Below are 15664 nucleotides of genomic sequence, written 5' to 3'. Positions count from 1 at the left end.
CTTGTATTTTCCTTTTTCGTTTGGCAACAACTTTAGCCACAACAGAGCCACTTTGACTGGCCTCTGGCACTTCACGGGCAGGGCTTGTGGCCAGTGACTCACCTACAGGGCTTTTGGGCAGTGACTGTTCACCTACAGGGCTTTTGGGCAGTGACTCACCTACAGGGCTTTTGGGCAGTGACTCACCTACAGGGCTTGTGGGTAGTGACTGTTCACGGACAGGGCTTGTGGCCAGTGACTCACCGACAGGGCTTGTGCCCACTGACACATGTGAGCAAGTTGGTAGACACTGCACAAGTGATGGTTGCTCTGTTTCATGTGTGTCTTTTTTTGTTTTTGACCAAAAACTGGTCAGTAGTAACTGCTTGTGTTTTGTTTGTGTCGCCTCCTTTGTAGGTGTCAGCTGCTGATTTTGTACCGATGGCAGCGGTAGCATGTCGTCAGGAACCTGCACAGCAATGTCTGCTACTTGACCGGTAACATTCGGACCTGGTGAATGAAGATCAGAAGCATGTGGTGAAAACTGACCAGCATGAACAGATCCTGCCTGTGAGGTGTTCAAGTTGAATTGTGGTACATTAGTCATTCTCAAGTAATTAGCTTGTGTTTGCTGAACAACTAATGCTTCGAATGAGGTGTTGATTTTTTGCAACTGTTTAGGCACTTCAATGAAGACTCTGTGGAGATGTGCCAATTGTGAAACTGTTTCTTCCTGCAGTGCAATCATCCTTTCCAGCACTGTCATCAGGTCAGAATGGCGACGATTTTCTGCTTCCACAATTTTTCCCTCAGAAGCTACAATTGCATCGTATGTGGTATTTGCTGGACGATTTGGCGGTAAAACAGTTTCAATTGGAACCTCTTCATGGTCACTTGCTTGTATTTGTGTGTCTATGGCGGCATCATCATCATCATCATCATCATAATCCTCATCATCATGTTCTACAAATAAATGTACACATTATTAAATGGCATGTTAATCTCTGCTGTGTTACTATGTAATTCTACTGTGTCATAAGTAACAACTAACATGTTTCCATACGTTTTATAACCTCACATTAAAAACTACCTTGACTTAAGAATAATGTTTGGACTCAGTATGAAATATGAGTGAATGAAAACTTGCTGTAAACTCACAACTCCTACATGATAGTTAACATCACTAACACAATACATGTTGCCTTACACTTCATTTTCACTGACACTAAGTAATCCTATTTAAAGAAGATGTGCAAAACAAATAATGAACATGACAACATAACATATAGAAGAGCACATATTATATGGCCACCAACTGATACACTCACCTTCTAGGTGTGTTGAGCTGGCTGACCCAGGTGAAGACACTTGTTCCGTCTCAGGTGACACATGTCCTTCAGGGGCAACTATATATAACAATAACATAGGTTTTACATTTACATGTGTAAATATTGAACAAACAGTTATTGTATGTTCGGTATTTATGAGTGCCTAACAGCATCATTTCCTTAACCCAAAATGTGTGTGTGAAAGTGAACATAAATAGTTGTAATAACAATGTACATGCCTGTGTACTTAGAACTTTTGAGTTCCCTAACATAAAACATACTATGTTTCTGCAGTAATGCGTGAGGATAAATAGATTAAATTTGAACATAAAAATCATATGTTGTGTAGTGATATCAGTATCATAATGTACATAACTATCATGAGATGACCATTCACAATGGTTATCATGAAGGTGGTCATATTGCAAAAAGTGTTGTTTTTGGTAGAGGATATGTGTGGTACATTAATAGAAGATGTGGCACACCTGAATGTGGCTGTCACTCAACAAGACAACACATGCAGTGTGTGATAATGTGTTGTTGATAGTAGTTCAACTATAGATATGAGTGAACTAATGTGTGACGTACGCTTTGATAAGTAATGAGTTGTTGGGGCATTTAGTAGCTAAAGTGTAGCTTTCAAATGAGTGTGATTAACTTCAGTTGTGCTAGTCAGGTTGTAATAACGATATTCCCTTCCCCAAAAAGCCTAATCAGCCACACCTTTCAATTACTTGAAACAGGTGAAAATGGTGTGAACTAAGTTGACCCTAAAATGAGCCTGTAATTTGTGTGTGTGCTGAACCCCACCCCCTCTGTTGAAGTGTATGCTGTGATGAGATATTAATTGCAGCTGCTTTAACACAATGATAGATGAGCTAAATAGTCGTGTGCAGTTTTAAAGTTATGAAAACAATGACATAACATATGATACGTGTGCCTCATTATGCTGTCTGTATATGAGTTAAAGCAAAAATGGACCTTTTCATAAACAACTATAGATGTGTTAGTGCAAGTGATGTTTGTAGGCAGTTGCATGCAATATATTTGATGCATGCTTAAAATAGGCAGTAATGTCATGTTTGTCGGAGTCAAATAAATAAAATACACAATAATATTATACATATTTATGTTCTGTACCTGTAGCTAGTAATAATTTCTCATTAACATGTGTTACACATGTGTACTACCCTGTTGTTCCCCATCTTCGCCCACCATCAATTGCTTCCACTGCAGCAATGCATTTTGGGAATTCACATGTAAATGAGCACGCAATGGCACGTGCTATATTAGTTACTGCTTTTAGTAGGACTACAACATATATGTCTATTTTGAGATATATATATATATACAGAATCAGACATATACATATATAGATGCAGGTATGCTTATATTGTGAAGACAGTATAAAAAGCAGTGTAAATATGCAAAATAACTGTAAGCAACGACACGCCTAGTACAGTAATATTTCTCACCTAGTGGAAATTGTGAGGGATAAATTCCAATATCACGGTCACCAGGTAAGCCTTCCACGACGACGGGAAGTAATTTTGCCCGAAGCAGCTCCTCCAATGGAGTTAATATCAGACGTTGTGGTGTCGGCCCACCTCCAGTGCCAGTAGCATGCACGCGTTGCTGTTGTATTTTCTTTTTCAATTTGGACCTAATATCATCAAATCTCTTGTGACAATTCCGCTTGTCCCTCACATGATTCCCACACGCATTGACACCAATGACTATTGTGTCCCACATTTCTTTTCTGCTTGATGAACTTGTCCGCCCTTGAAAAACATATAAAATATATGAGGTAACTTAATAATAATAGAAGCACCAGTTTCCTACACTGCTAGCTGTTCCAAGAGATAGCAAACATGCTGTTTTATGTATAATATGTGAAGCACATGAGCATTCACTACTAAACCTATACATGTAAGCAAGGTTGCATTCATATTGTATGCAGTTATGGCAAATTGACCGCCTGTGTTTAGTTGTCCTTGTAAGGCATGATAAAAAGCTGTGTTTCCAGACTAATTAACATAGAAAGATATTCTGAACCCATATTTGCATATGAACAAAACTCAGATGACCTAGGATCACATGTATTTGAATAATAAATGTAAAGGTACACTTACCTAGTAAATGTCCATATATACTGTCATAGTGCTCCAGAATGCCAGTGACAAGAGCTGTATTTTCCTGGTCATTGAAGCGAGGATTACGTGGCTTCTCCACACGTTTCTTCCGAGCAGGTTTAGGGTCAGAGCTTGGCTGGTGCTGACTGGACTCTCCTTCTTCCAATGGAAGAGCCTCCAAAAGCTGGCCACCAGCAAGCACGCCACCACCAGACACCCCATCAGCAACTGCGCCACCAGCAGCACTCCCAGCACCAGCACTCCCACTCCTAGCACCAGCACTCCCACTCCCAGCACCAGCACTCCCACTCCTAGCACCAGCACTCCCACTCCCAGTACCAGCACTCCTAGCACCAGCACTCCCACTCCCAGCAACAGCACTCCCACTCCCAGCAACAGCACTCCCACTCCCAGCAACAGCACTCACACTCCCAGCAACAGCACTCCCACTCCCAGCAACACCACTCGCAGCACCAGCACTCCCACTCCCAGCAACACCACTTGCACTCCCAGCAACATCACTCCCCTGAACAGTACGTTCACTCCGACGCGTACTCGCACGAGTAGCACTCCCACTCCCACCAGCATCACTCTTCCCACGCTTTGCGGGCATACTTCCAGCACTCACAAAAAACAGACAAGAAATGTACAGCCAATCACACGAAACACTTCCACATATAAAACAAGACAAAGATGTAAACAAAACAACAATGGACAAAGCTCACCCAATACACAACAAGTCTCTCAGTCAATATGCAAATCTTCAATCAGCCAGCTCTGTGCGTCTCTCTCTCTCTCACTCCCAGCAACACAGAGAATGATTAGCAGTACACGTTGCCTTTAAATATGGCGCGCTATCCAATACATGCTTGTTTCGCCTGATTCAGCAAGATTTGTGATTGGGCAACCTAACAGCACCCCGCCACGCACGCCGATACACCTGTGTGTGATCGGCTAATCATCGTGAGAGTGGGCGGATTTGTTTTCGGGTTGATTTTGAATGTATTCGGCACTTACTGCATACGGAGAGGAAAAATCGCCAATAACATGCCTAATCGGTAAGCTTGCCGATTTCACATAATCGACGCTTACTGCATGAGGCCCCTAGTCTCCAGAACTAAACACAGTACTCTAGGGCTAGATCCTCAGAACTTCGTTACATTTACCTACTACAGTAACGTGACGGTAACTAATTAGGTAACATTAGTTAATTTTAACCAATTTAACAGGTATTTTCGAAGATAATGCTGTGCAAAAACAATGGCCTTGTAAAACTAGCATTGTTACATTACCTGTATGAACGGGGATTATCGAAACGCTGAGACACGTTTAACAATACACTGCACTTACGCATTGGAAAAAATATAACATGCGTTCCAATTAATGCACGAGTTACCTACTATAACACCCTACTATAACCTACTATAACACCCATGAGCATGTTGCAATTTCAAATAAATACACATTACAAACTGAATTACTCAGCCATATCAGCTAGACAGCTCAACTATTGACATGGCTGAGCAGGCATCCATCTCTGCTGCTGGAACCAGTGCCCCTGTTTCTGATGCTGCTCACATCTGCAGTCTGAAATTCACAGAGGGGGAAATGGATATCCTAATAAATGGAATGGTGGGAAACCGCTCCAAATTACAGTATTACAGGCTTTGTGTTCACACACCAGCACCGTCGCGAAACAGAGGATTTGGGGCAGGATCCACACCCACATAAATGCCCTGAGGAACCCTGCATGCATAGTGGACATGCTGAAGAAGCGCTGGGCAGACAGCAAGCGCAAGCTGTCTGACCATGCAGCCAACATAAGGAAAACAGGAGAGGGACCACCTGCTCCCCTGCATCTAACCCCTATGGAACAGCGCCTGACTGAGGTTATTGCCACCTCCCAGGTAGTGGGACTTCCTGGCCTAGTGGACACTGATGATCTGGAGAGAACTGGTACTGTAGTGCCGACGAGTATTCTAAATCAAATCTGGGGCAATCACCAACAAGACCCAGGTACATCCTGTGTACATCCTGGGTACATGCTGGGTACATGCTGCAACATTTCAGTGACATTTCTGCAGACAGACTAATGGCCCACCGGATTAACAGCGGGGGTCCCTGGCAGTCCCATTCGAATGGGACTGCCATGGACCCCTGCTGTGTTAATCAGATGGGCCATTAGTCTCTGCAGAAATGTCACTGAAATGTTTGCAGCATGTACCCAGCATGTACCTGGATCTTGTTGGTGATAGCCCCAGATTTTCCAAGGCAAGTTTAAGGCGTTTTAGAATACTCGTCGGCGCACCTGTAAGTGAAAATAAAGTGCACATATTATACACTATGGGGCCGATTCACTAAGCTCCGATAAGTGGCTTAAGAGTGCAAAGTACCCTTTAAGCCCGATAAAGGCTGCAGTGCGATTCACTAAGCAGTGATAACTGCGCTTTATCGCTATTAAAAGGGCTTTTTTCAGCCCTCGTCACAAAATGCGCCCGATCAGGTAAATGCGCAGATTTATGCCAGTACTTGAGATTCATTTAGCAGCGCTGACAAACGCGCTAGCTAAAGGCAGGCGCAAAAGGAGCTGGAGCTGAATATCTTTGTTTACCTTTTTGCAGGCACACCATCCATACAACAGGCCCACGGATGTCCTCGGCTGAACCCGCGAGGGTCCCCGGGTGATCCCCGCAGGACTGCGGGGGTGTCCGGGGGTCCCTGCCAGCGTCTGGGGGTCCCCGCGGGCGTCCGAGGGTGTCCGGGGCCGTCCTTGGGCCTGCGGTACCAATGGTGTGCCCCCAAAAAATAAACAATACTATACAAAAATACCCTCCCCCCCTAACACATACACTACAGTAATGGGCAAAATTACTATTATCCACATATGGATAATAATGCATTTGCCCATTAACTATACATTAATCACAATAAATAAAATAAATACATTTTGTACTCGCCCTTGTCCATCTTCATCACCGTCCATGCCCTCGGGTGCTGAAAAACATATACAAGAATAAAAAGAGCCAATCTAATGTCCCCTAACCCCTTTATCACCAGACCCTGTTTGAAACCTTTTTAAGGTCTACGGACACCCGTCGGGAACACCGGGGACTCCCGTGGTCCTGGGGTATTAACCCTGTATGTCAAAGAATAAATCATGTTGTATGGGGGGGCACATGGGGTGGGTTATATATTATTTATTATATACAGTAATGTTTATTGTGGGGCTGTGTATTGTTTTGATTGTGGGTAGTGGGGGTGCGGGGAAGGGGTTATTGTCCCCGAGCCTGGGTAGGTCTCCCGGGTGTGTAGTGGGTGAGGGCGGTTAGGCCTCACGGGTGACGGTAGTGGGGGGTATTTAGGTATTTAGGCCTCCCGAGTGAGAGGTGAGTGAGGGTGGGTTAACCCCTTAATGACTGTCGCGGTTAATAACCGCTAAGGTGATTAAGGGGTTAGGGGACATTAGATTGGCTCTTTTTATTCTTGTGTATATTTTTCAGCACCCAAGTGTATGGACGGTCATGAAGATGAGGATGGCCTTCATCGTGGGTGCCGGACAAGGGTGAGTATAAAATGTACTTATTTTATTTATTGTGATTAATGTATATTTAATGGGCAAATGCATTATTATCAATATATGGATAATAGTAATTTTGCCCATTACTGTATTGTATGTGTTAGGGGACGGGGGGAGGGGGGATGTGTGTTGTATATTGCAATGTTTATTGGGGAAATTGTCCCCAATAAACATGCTATTATGCCTTAACCCCTTCATTGCCTTAGCGGATAGCCGCTAAGGTAATGAAGCTGCTTTAATGTATTTTTATTAATAGTGTGCGGGAGCAGGGGGTCCCCTGAGCTGAACCGCATTGATTAATGACTCAGGGATCCCCTGCTTCCCGAGTTACAGGCCCCGGTATGGGGCATCGGATGCCAGTGTCGCCGCCATCTTTATAGAGCCCACGTTGCATCTTGGACGCTATAAAGATGGCGGCGACACTGGCATCCGATGCCCCATACGGAGCCTGTAACTCGGGAAGCAGGGGGTCTCTGAGCCAGAAATCAAGGCGGTTCAGCTCAGGGGACCCCCTGCTCCCACACACTATTAATACAATTTACATTAATGCAGCTTCATTACCATAGCGGCTATCCGCTACGGTAATGAATTATTATGTATTGGTATTGGTGTTTTAATAATAGTGTAGATGAGCAGGGGGTCTCCTGAGCTAAACTGCATTGGTTTCAGCCTCGGGGACCCCCTACTTCAGGAGATACAGGCCCCGTTATGGGGTGCCGGTATCCCCTGCACTTTTAAAGCTCCCGCGTCACGTGACCAGGACATTTACATTCTTCAGGGGATACCAACACCCCATAACGGGGCCTGTATCTCCTGAAGTAGGGTGTCCCCGAGGCTGAAACCAATGCATTTTAGCTCAGGAGACCCCCTGCTCATCTACACTATTATTAAAAATCATATTTGTACAGCACGATCGTCTGTAAGAGCCGTGCATTGAGACGCAGCGTCTCCATGCAGTTCTTACAGGCTGCTTTATTTATATCAGTTATCGTGCTATATAACTTTAAGCACGATATCAGGGGGGAAAGAAGGTGATCGCGCAATATGGCCCTTTTTGGCAAGGCAGGCCGAAAACACGCCGAGCAGCCTTAGTGAATAGTGCGTTTGGCTTCACCCTTTTGTGTCCGAGCTAATTTTTCCCATTTCAGTGCAAATACAGTAATCGGAGCTTAGTGAATCAACCCCTATGTATCCTATATATCAATCTCACATATGTCACTTTATACACAACCTCAACAATCAGAACAAAGATTACTATCTTATTTTCACTGCAGTCACAAAACAGGTGTTAAGTATTTAGCTAAGTAATGTATGTGACATGGAACGGGCCCCTGTGGGGTTACCAGGGACCCTGTCTACCTCTAATGTAATGGACTTTGCTGTGTGCTTTAAAATGGAGTGCCTGGCATGTACTGCTCCACGAAGATGGTGTTCCTGCCGAAATTCACGGGACCGCATGGGTTTTGCAAAATCCAGCTTCAAGTTTTGCAAAGACAGTTGCATCCTTTCGGCGGCAAAACGCTGACCCCGCCCCTCACTGCTCAACTGGAGCCTAGTCACTCATTGGTTCACCCAGCCCTACTCTGTGTTCCACTGAGGGGAGGGACAATAGACCAAGAACCAATCCAGGACTTTGTCTCTCCTATGGGAGGAATTACCACACCCTGCTGGACATTAGTTCTGTGGAGCTGTGAGAGAGAGAAGAGCTGCCTGCTCTACCTCAATTACTATATCTACCTTAGTGCAAGAATCATGTCAGAGCTAGAATTGACCAACTACTTTCTGCCAGGAGGCTATTTGGTCATCACCATCTATGGTCGACACCACATGCAGTGTGTGTGCCCTGACAGCCGGCTTCCTGGGGGCGATGCAAGCCCTACTGCGTGGTTCCCGCACTGAGGGACATTGTATATGAGGCCTGCCAGCCCTGTACCACCGTTAACTGCTTTTCAACCAATTGACCGGGCCTCCACATCAGCCGGTGCGGCCCCTGTGGTCTGTCCGGCGCCTGTGCCTCTGTCAGCCTACGACCAGGCCTTACGTTTGTTGAATGCGGTTGGAGAAAATCTCTACCTCTCAGGGCTACCTGTGGGCCCGTGTGCCTGGATACCTTTTCGTCCAAGCCCCAACGCCCCAGTGGCCGAGATGACTCCAGCAGTCCAGATTCCGACGGTTCCAGGACCAAAACCGGTGTCGTTGTGCCTGGAGGGTGAGTCAACTGCTCCGGGGCTGTTGGGTGCGTCTCCTCTGGTGGTGCCGGAGCAGGCCTGCTCCATGCCAATTGCTACCAGAGGGCGCAAGGCGTCCTGACATCGCATGTCCTTGCCCTCCTCTTCCGATGGAGAACACAGCTGCCAGACACCTGTAGAGAAAACGTCTATGCTTACCTGTGATCCACGGCCAAGTCCCGAGTCAGCAACGCCCATCCTGAAGGCCGTGGTGCTGCCGGAGCCCCGGAGGAGTCCCACGCCCATGGAAGACGTCGGTGCTGCTAAAGACCCGCCCGCTGTGGAGCCAGATGACATCTCTTACTTTCAGCTGGGTGAGGCGACATCTTCTTCTGCCCAACAGGAGTCCACTGCGGCCTTGCCAAACGAGGAGCCATGCGGAGCCCTGTTTGGTGTGCCGCGGGATGATGCACTTCTGGCGCGCCGGATGTGACACCATCGCTGCTGCCGAACATGTGCCTGCCTGAGTGTCTTGCGAGTGTCTCTACTGAGTGAATGATCGTACTTCCAACAGTAATGTGGAAGGAGGTAGTAGGGCCAGGTTTTGGAGGAAGTATGAGGAGCTCTGTTTTTGTCATGTTAAGTTTAAGGCGGCGGAGGGGCATCCAGGATGATATCGCAGAGAGACATTCAGAAACTTTGGTTTGTACAGCAGGTGTAAGGTCGGGGGTTGAAAAATAAATGTGTGTGTCGTCAACATAGAGGTGATATTTCAACCAAGAGATGTTATTAGGTCACCTAGAGAGAGTGTGTATAGAGAAAAGAGAAGAGGTGGGAGAGGTAAGAGGAGATCCAGGATAGAGCTTTGTTCCGAATACCAAGAGTATGGAGAATGTGAAGGAGGAGGGTGGTCCATGGTGTCAAATGCTGCAGAGAGGTCGAGTAATATGAGCAGAGTGTAATGATCTCTGTCTTTGGCAGCATGGAGGTCATCAGTTATTTTTGTGAGGGCTGTTTCAGTGGAGTGAGCAGTGCGGAAGCCAGATTGTAGAGCGTCTAGGAGAGAATAGGTGTTGAGAAAATGTAGCAAGCAAGAGAATACAAGACGTTCAAGGAGTTTAGAGGCAAAAGGCAGGAGGGAAACAGGCCTAGTACGCTGCCAGAGGGGCCTGCAACTCCTTGCTCTGCCAGTACTGGGGCAAATGACACTAATAGAGAAGTTATTATTTGTACTTTCTGCTGGTCACTTAGTTTTTTTTTATTGCTTTTACTTTAATATTTTTTTGCCAATTTCTGATTTTTGCTAACGTAAAGATTCACAACTTTTTTTTTTAGTTAGAGAACCTTTCATTGGTTCTTAAAAACCAGCTAGCGACAGGAAAACGATGCCTCCGTTATAATGTGTCATTTAATTTAACCAGGAGAGTTAGAAATACAAAATTAAACTATTCTGTAAAAAAAAAAAAAAAAAAAAAAAAAAAATGAAAGATGATGGTTTGTTAGCTTGGTTTTATGAATGAGCATCTCTTCTGTTTGCAGGTGAGAATGCAATTTGTGCCGGTCTTTAGAGCGATTCTCCGTTTGTGAGGTTCATAGATAAATAGTCCACTTGTATAACTTGATCTGGGATTATTACACATTTATTAACCAAAGCAATGTGCTCCAGTCAGTTAAAATAGATCTTCTGTTGGAGATTTGCTGTGTTGTAGACCTAATTATCTATCTGTTAATGTAATATCTGTGAACTGACTCTATAACCCTGTTCTTCTAATGTAACCATGTATTGTTATAACTCTGTGCCCAGGACATACGTGAAAACGAGAGGTAACTCTCAATGTTTTACTTCCAGGTAAAACTTTTATAAATAAATAAATATAGGATCCATGTTAAAATGGATAAAAAGCAAAAACTGACACACTGTGTGCTCATTTGCATGTTACTACCCAGAAGTCCTGGATTCAGTGCAAGTATTGTATGCTAAGAGATTTTGGGGAAAAGCAGGGTAACAAACCTGTCTGAGACACGTGAATGTGTTCACAAGTGGTATTTTTATTTGCTGTATGCTAATAGAGAAAGGCAGGCTTGTTGACTTGTCTGAGACGTGAATGGTATTTGTATTTGCTATGTATATTACTGAAATTTAGAGCACAAGTGTCACCTAGTGGACAACTTTCACCAAGACTCATAAAGATTAGTCTTTGTGAATAGTCTGGAGGTTTCCCAGACTGCTGGATTCTCTGGTGCAGCTTTGAAAATCAGGGTTAAAACAATTGCTTAGTGCTTCCTGTAGCATAGAAGTTTTTGCAAATCATAGGTTGGCAATGTCTTCATTATGACAAACACACAAATGCTTATCGCTCACCTTAACTATTCAATGTAGAGAGTAATATGGCTCATGGTGCATAGGGTAAAAAATTAGTGGATACATAAATCCAGAGGGGGGTTTTAAGCCCCCAGTGGAGCAAGAAACCCAGGGCTGCACTCACGAGAGAGAGTATAGAAGGGAACACACAATATGTCCCGGGCCAATAGCCCTAAGATACGCAACGCAAAGGGGGTGAGTGAAGGGGGTTCTTGGCCATTCAATAACCCCCTCTGCCCCCAATAAACATTACAATATGTTAGTCACCAATACACAACCAATCCCCTTTGCCCCCACATGAAACCATCATTTACTGTATTTGTTTTAAAACAAGATTCATACCAGAGACCTGCGGGGGTCCTCGAGTGGTCCCCGCGGGTCTTCAGGGGGTCCCGCAGGTGTCTGGGGGCCCCAACAGGATCCCCAGGTGGTCCTCACGGGTGTATGGGGGTCCCCAGGTCATCCCCACTGGTGTCTGGGGCCCTCGGGTGGTTCTCATGGGTGTCCGGGTGGCCCACAGGGATCCCTGGGTGGTGTATGTGGGTCCTCGAGTGGTCCCCGTAGGTGCCCGCTGGTCTTCAGTACCAATCCTGTTTAAAAAATAAATAAATGTGTCATACAACTGCAGGTCTTCTCTCATAAGGAGGAACTAGACCCCAAGGTAGCTAGTAAACTTAATAAACAAGAAAAGATCATAATGATGACCAAAAAGACAAAATTTGAACGGAATAAAGCAGATTATGTGGCCCAACAGATTTACATCTGGCAAAAATTAACTAGGAACAAAGGCAAACCTAACAAATCTAAGAAATTCAATAAGGAAGGTGGGGGTAACAAGTCCATCCTTAAAACCACCAAAGATAGTGAACAAACTCCACATGCAGTTTCTTTCTCTTTTTCTGAGAGTGACTTTTATCAATCATCCAGGGAAGAAAACATCATACCCAGTGTGATGGCTCATTCCAGTAGAAAGGACAGTCACAAGTCCTCAAAAAACGGGGAAAGACAAGAAGAGGCAAGAGAAAGAGCCCACAGCGGGATGCCATCAAGGAGATTGAACATTTAGACATTGGAAATAGCAATGTCATTAACATCTCTAAGCATGAACTTAGCATGAACTTACAAAGGCAGAACTGTCCGTTTTACATCTCGAATTATCTTTTGGACCTATCATATATTTTAACCTCTTCTCAACCATGGTGGATGTTTATAAGTTTACACGCAAACTAACCCTCAAGCGTTTTTTCTCTTCCAAGGTTGAGAATAGAGGTTATTTCAATCAAGGGGATGCTTTATTACCTGTGTTTAATGTTAATTCTGTTGCTTCTATCCCCTTAGGATTCCAAGACCTCTGTTGTCAGCAGGATCTGATGGATCTCTTCAACGAAAACAATACTTTTGATGATCCTATAGAATTTTTGTGGAGTGTTAACTCAGGATTCAAGAGGATGTCAATATTTTACCCACCTATATGAAGGGGCAATTTATAGATACCTTTCAAAAAGCAGTTGAACGAGATCTGGCACTTCTTGCTAGAGATATAGGAGAGAGGGGAACCAGATCACATGGATCTCATCGAGACAATCTGACTTCTGATCAGAGGGCAGCTATTAAGTCACTATCAGATAATGATCTCCTTCTAATGATAAAAGCCGATAAAGGGGGTGCCACGGTGGTCCTAGACAGAGATTACTATGTGCTGGAGGCTCAGAGGCAACTTGGAGATCCAGAGGCCTACATCACCCTTGACGGGGATCCCACTCCCCAGTTCCGCAGAGAATTCGCTGAGTTGATGGATGAAGGTGAGATTCTATAAGTTATTACACCCTCCGAGTGAGACTTCCTCATCACTCCAGACCCTATCTCACCCATTTTTCACCACCTTCCCAAAATCCACAAAACACTCACGGCACCCCCAGGTAGACCCATTATTTCCATTATTGGTTCCCTGGGTGAACATCTTTCACAATACATTGATCACTTTATTCAACCTTTAGTACACGTTTTACCTTCACATATTATTGACACCAAACACGTTCTATCACTTTTGGCACACTTTAGTTGGCACACATCCTACATCTGGGTCACCCTTGATGTAGCTTCCAACATCATTCATCACGATCACGGCATCACAGCAGTTGAATTTTTTCTCAACTCTCACTCCTTTCTTTCCCCTGCACATATTGCTTTTTTATTGGATAGCATTCGGTTTTCACTCACACATAATTGTTTTCTTTTTGATCAGAAGTTTTATCTCCAAACACATGGGACCGCTATGGGGACATCCTTTGCCCCCTCCTACGCCAACCTTTTCATGGGTTGGTGGGAGATGTCCCACGTGTTTGGAGATTCTAATCCCTTTAGGCATCAAATAGCGTTTTACAAACGCTATATTGATGACCTTCTGATGGTCTGGAGTGGTGGGAAAGATAATCTTATCAAGTTTTTTGATTATCTGGCATAGAAAAAAAGGAAAATGCCGGCGCCTAATCTAACAATGATAAAGTCCAAACCATAAGGGAGATAGTCCAACTGTGGTCCTTGGAAGATCAATGTGTGTTCAGACGGACTATGAAATTTCTCCAAGGGATGGTGTGATATGTGGAAATAAAAGAAAATAGATTATAGTGCAGTACACTGGCGACACACTTTATTCGAGCTCGGCTAGTCCCACGAATTCGGGTATACCCGGGTGTATTGAGGTTTGTGACTGTTTTCTGCCCGAGTGCATTGCGTTATTTTCCAGGCAGGGATTGAAGCATTTTATTCCCGCTGGCTGCAATACTGCACAGTATATATATATATATATACTGCATTACAATTCATGAATTTATGCCGTCTGGTAGACACGCGAAGCATTGCAGCCTATTAAATCCTAATCATTATCATTTAACAGATCAGCCGCCCGTCAGCCAGGCATGAACCTAGGCTGGGAAGGCAAACGCAACGGGGCTTGTCAGAGGTGAGGAGCGGCGCATTCCAGGTATCTGCCAGGTACATACTGGGTATTTGCTCGAATAAAGTGTGTCGGTGCAGTATGTCAGTCAATGCAGACATAAAACCATGTAACATGTATCACTAACAACACAAAACAGACATGACAAACTGGACAGACTAACATTAACACAAACCAGACTATAAATTAATGAAAAGCTATTTATTAACAACAATTGTAGGGTTCTGTAGTTGGCAGACTTCAATCCGGGGTAGCAGAAGAAGCAGAAGAAGCTTAAAATCCGGTTTGCGGTGTGGGGGACGAGACAAGTAAGAGGACAGCAGTATCGGGAGGAAGAGGGAGCGTGACTTCACGTCCGTCTGGTGGTGTTTCAGCTTCTGCGGTCCGTGCGGCTCTACACAGCATCCCCTTCACGTGGGACGCCAGTGAGAAGACTCCGGTCGCCATCTTGCGACAACCAACTGTGTCTCCAGCCTTACTGCTTGATTATATTCTACACCGTGTGAGTAGGGCAACGGTTTTACCCCCCCCCCCCGGATTGAAGTCTGCCAACTACAGAACCCTACAATTGTTGTTAATAAATAGCTTTTCATTAATTTATAGTCTGGCTTGTGTTAATGTTAGTCTGTCCAGTTTGTCATGTCTGTTTTGTGTTGTTAGTGATACATGTTACATGGTTTTATGTCTGCATTGACTGACATACTGCACTATAATCTATTTTCTTTTATTTCCACATACCACACCATCCCTTGGAGAAATTTCATAGTCCGTCTGAACACCCATTGATCTTCCAAGGACCACAGTTGGACTATCTCCCTTATGGTTTGGACTTTATCATTGTTAGATTAGGCGCCGGCATTTTCCTTTTTTTCTATGCCATTTCACTGACTGTACTGTCATTATCTGTCTGGCTGCCATCACTGTTTTATTTAATCCATACGTGTGTCCCAATAGGGATATTGTCATTTTCAGCGCTGTTTTGCACCGTCTTTCTTTTGTTTTTGATTATCTGGCAGATAACCAAGTCAATCTCAGATTTACGCATAATTATAATATGCACCATATACAATTTTTGGATCTCTATCTCTATGTAGATATTGAGAATAAAATACAATCTGAAATTTTCAGGAAAGATAATGCCAGAAACTCATTGTTACATGCA

General features: G+C 44.4%; 1 protein-coding gene across 1 annotated transcript in view; it reads right to left on the bottom strand.

Moving 5' to 3' along the window:
• LOC142494689 (uncharacterized) overlaps window positions 1-9334 on the bottom strand; it is a 39336-nt gene extending 30002 nt beyond the window's left edge. The window contains exons 1-3 of the mRNA XM_075599122.1: window positions 9127-9334; window positions 1308-1385; window positions 187-942 (exon numbers count right to left, since the gene is read on the bottom strand). Coding sequence (XP_075455237.1) covers window positions 187-942; window positions 1308-1385; window positions 9127-9334 — 1042 coding nt within the window. The remainder of the gene's footprint in view (window positions 1-186; window positions 943-1307; window positions 1386-9126) is intronic.
• Window positions 9335-15664: the final 6330 nt, after the last annotated feature.

The sequence above is a fragment of the Ascaphus truei genome, chromosome 5 (assembly GCF_040206685.1).
Source record: "Ascaphus truei isolate aAscTru1 chromosome 5, aAscTru1.hap1, whole genome shotgun sequence".
Taxonomy (NCBI): Eukaryota; Metazoa; Chordata; class Amphibia; order Anura; family Ascaphidae; genus Ascaphus; species Ascaphus truei.
The sequence above is the reverse complement of the archived record's forward strand: the minus strand, read 5'-3'. Positions and strand labels throughout refer to the sequence as shown.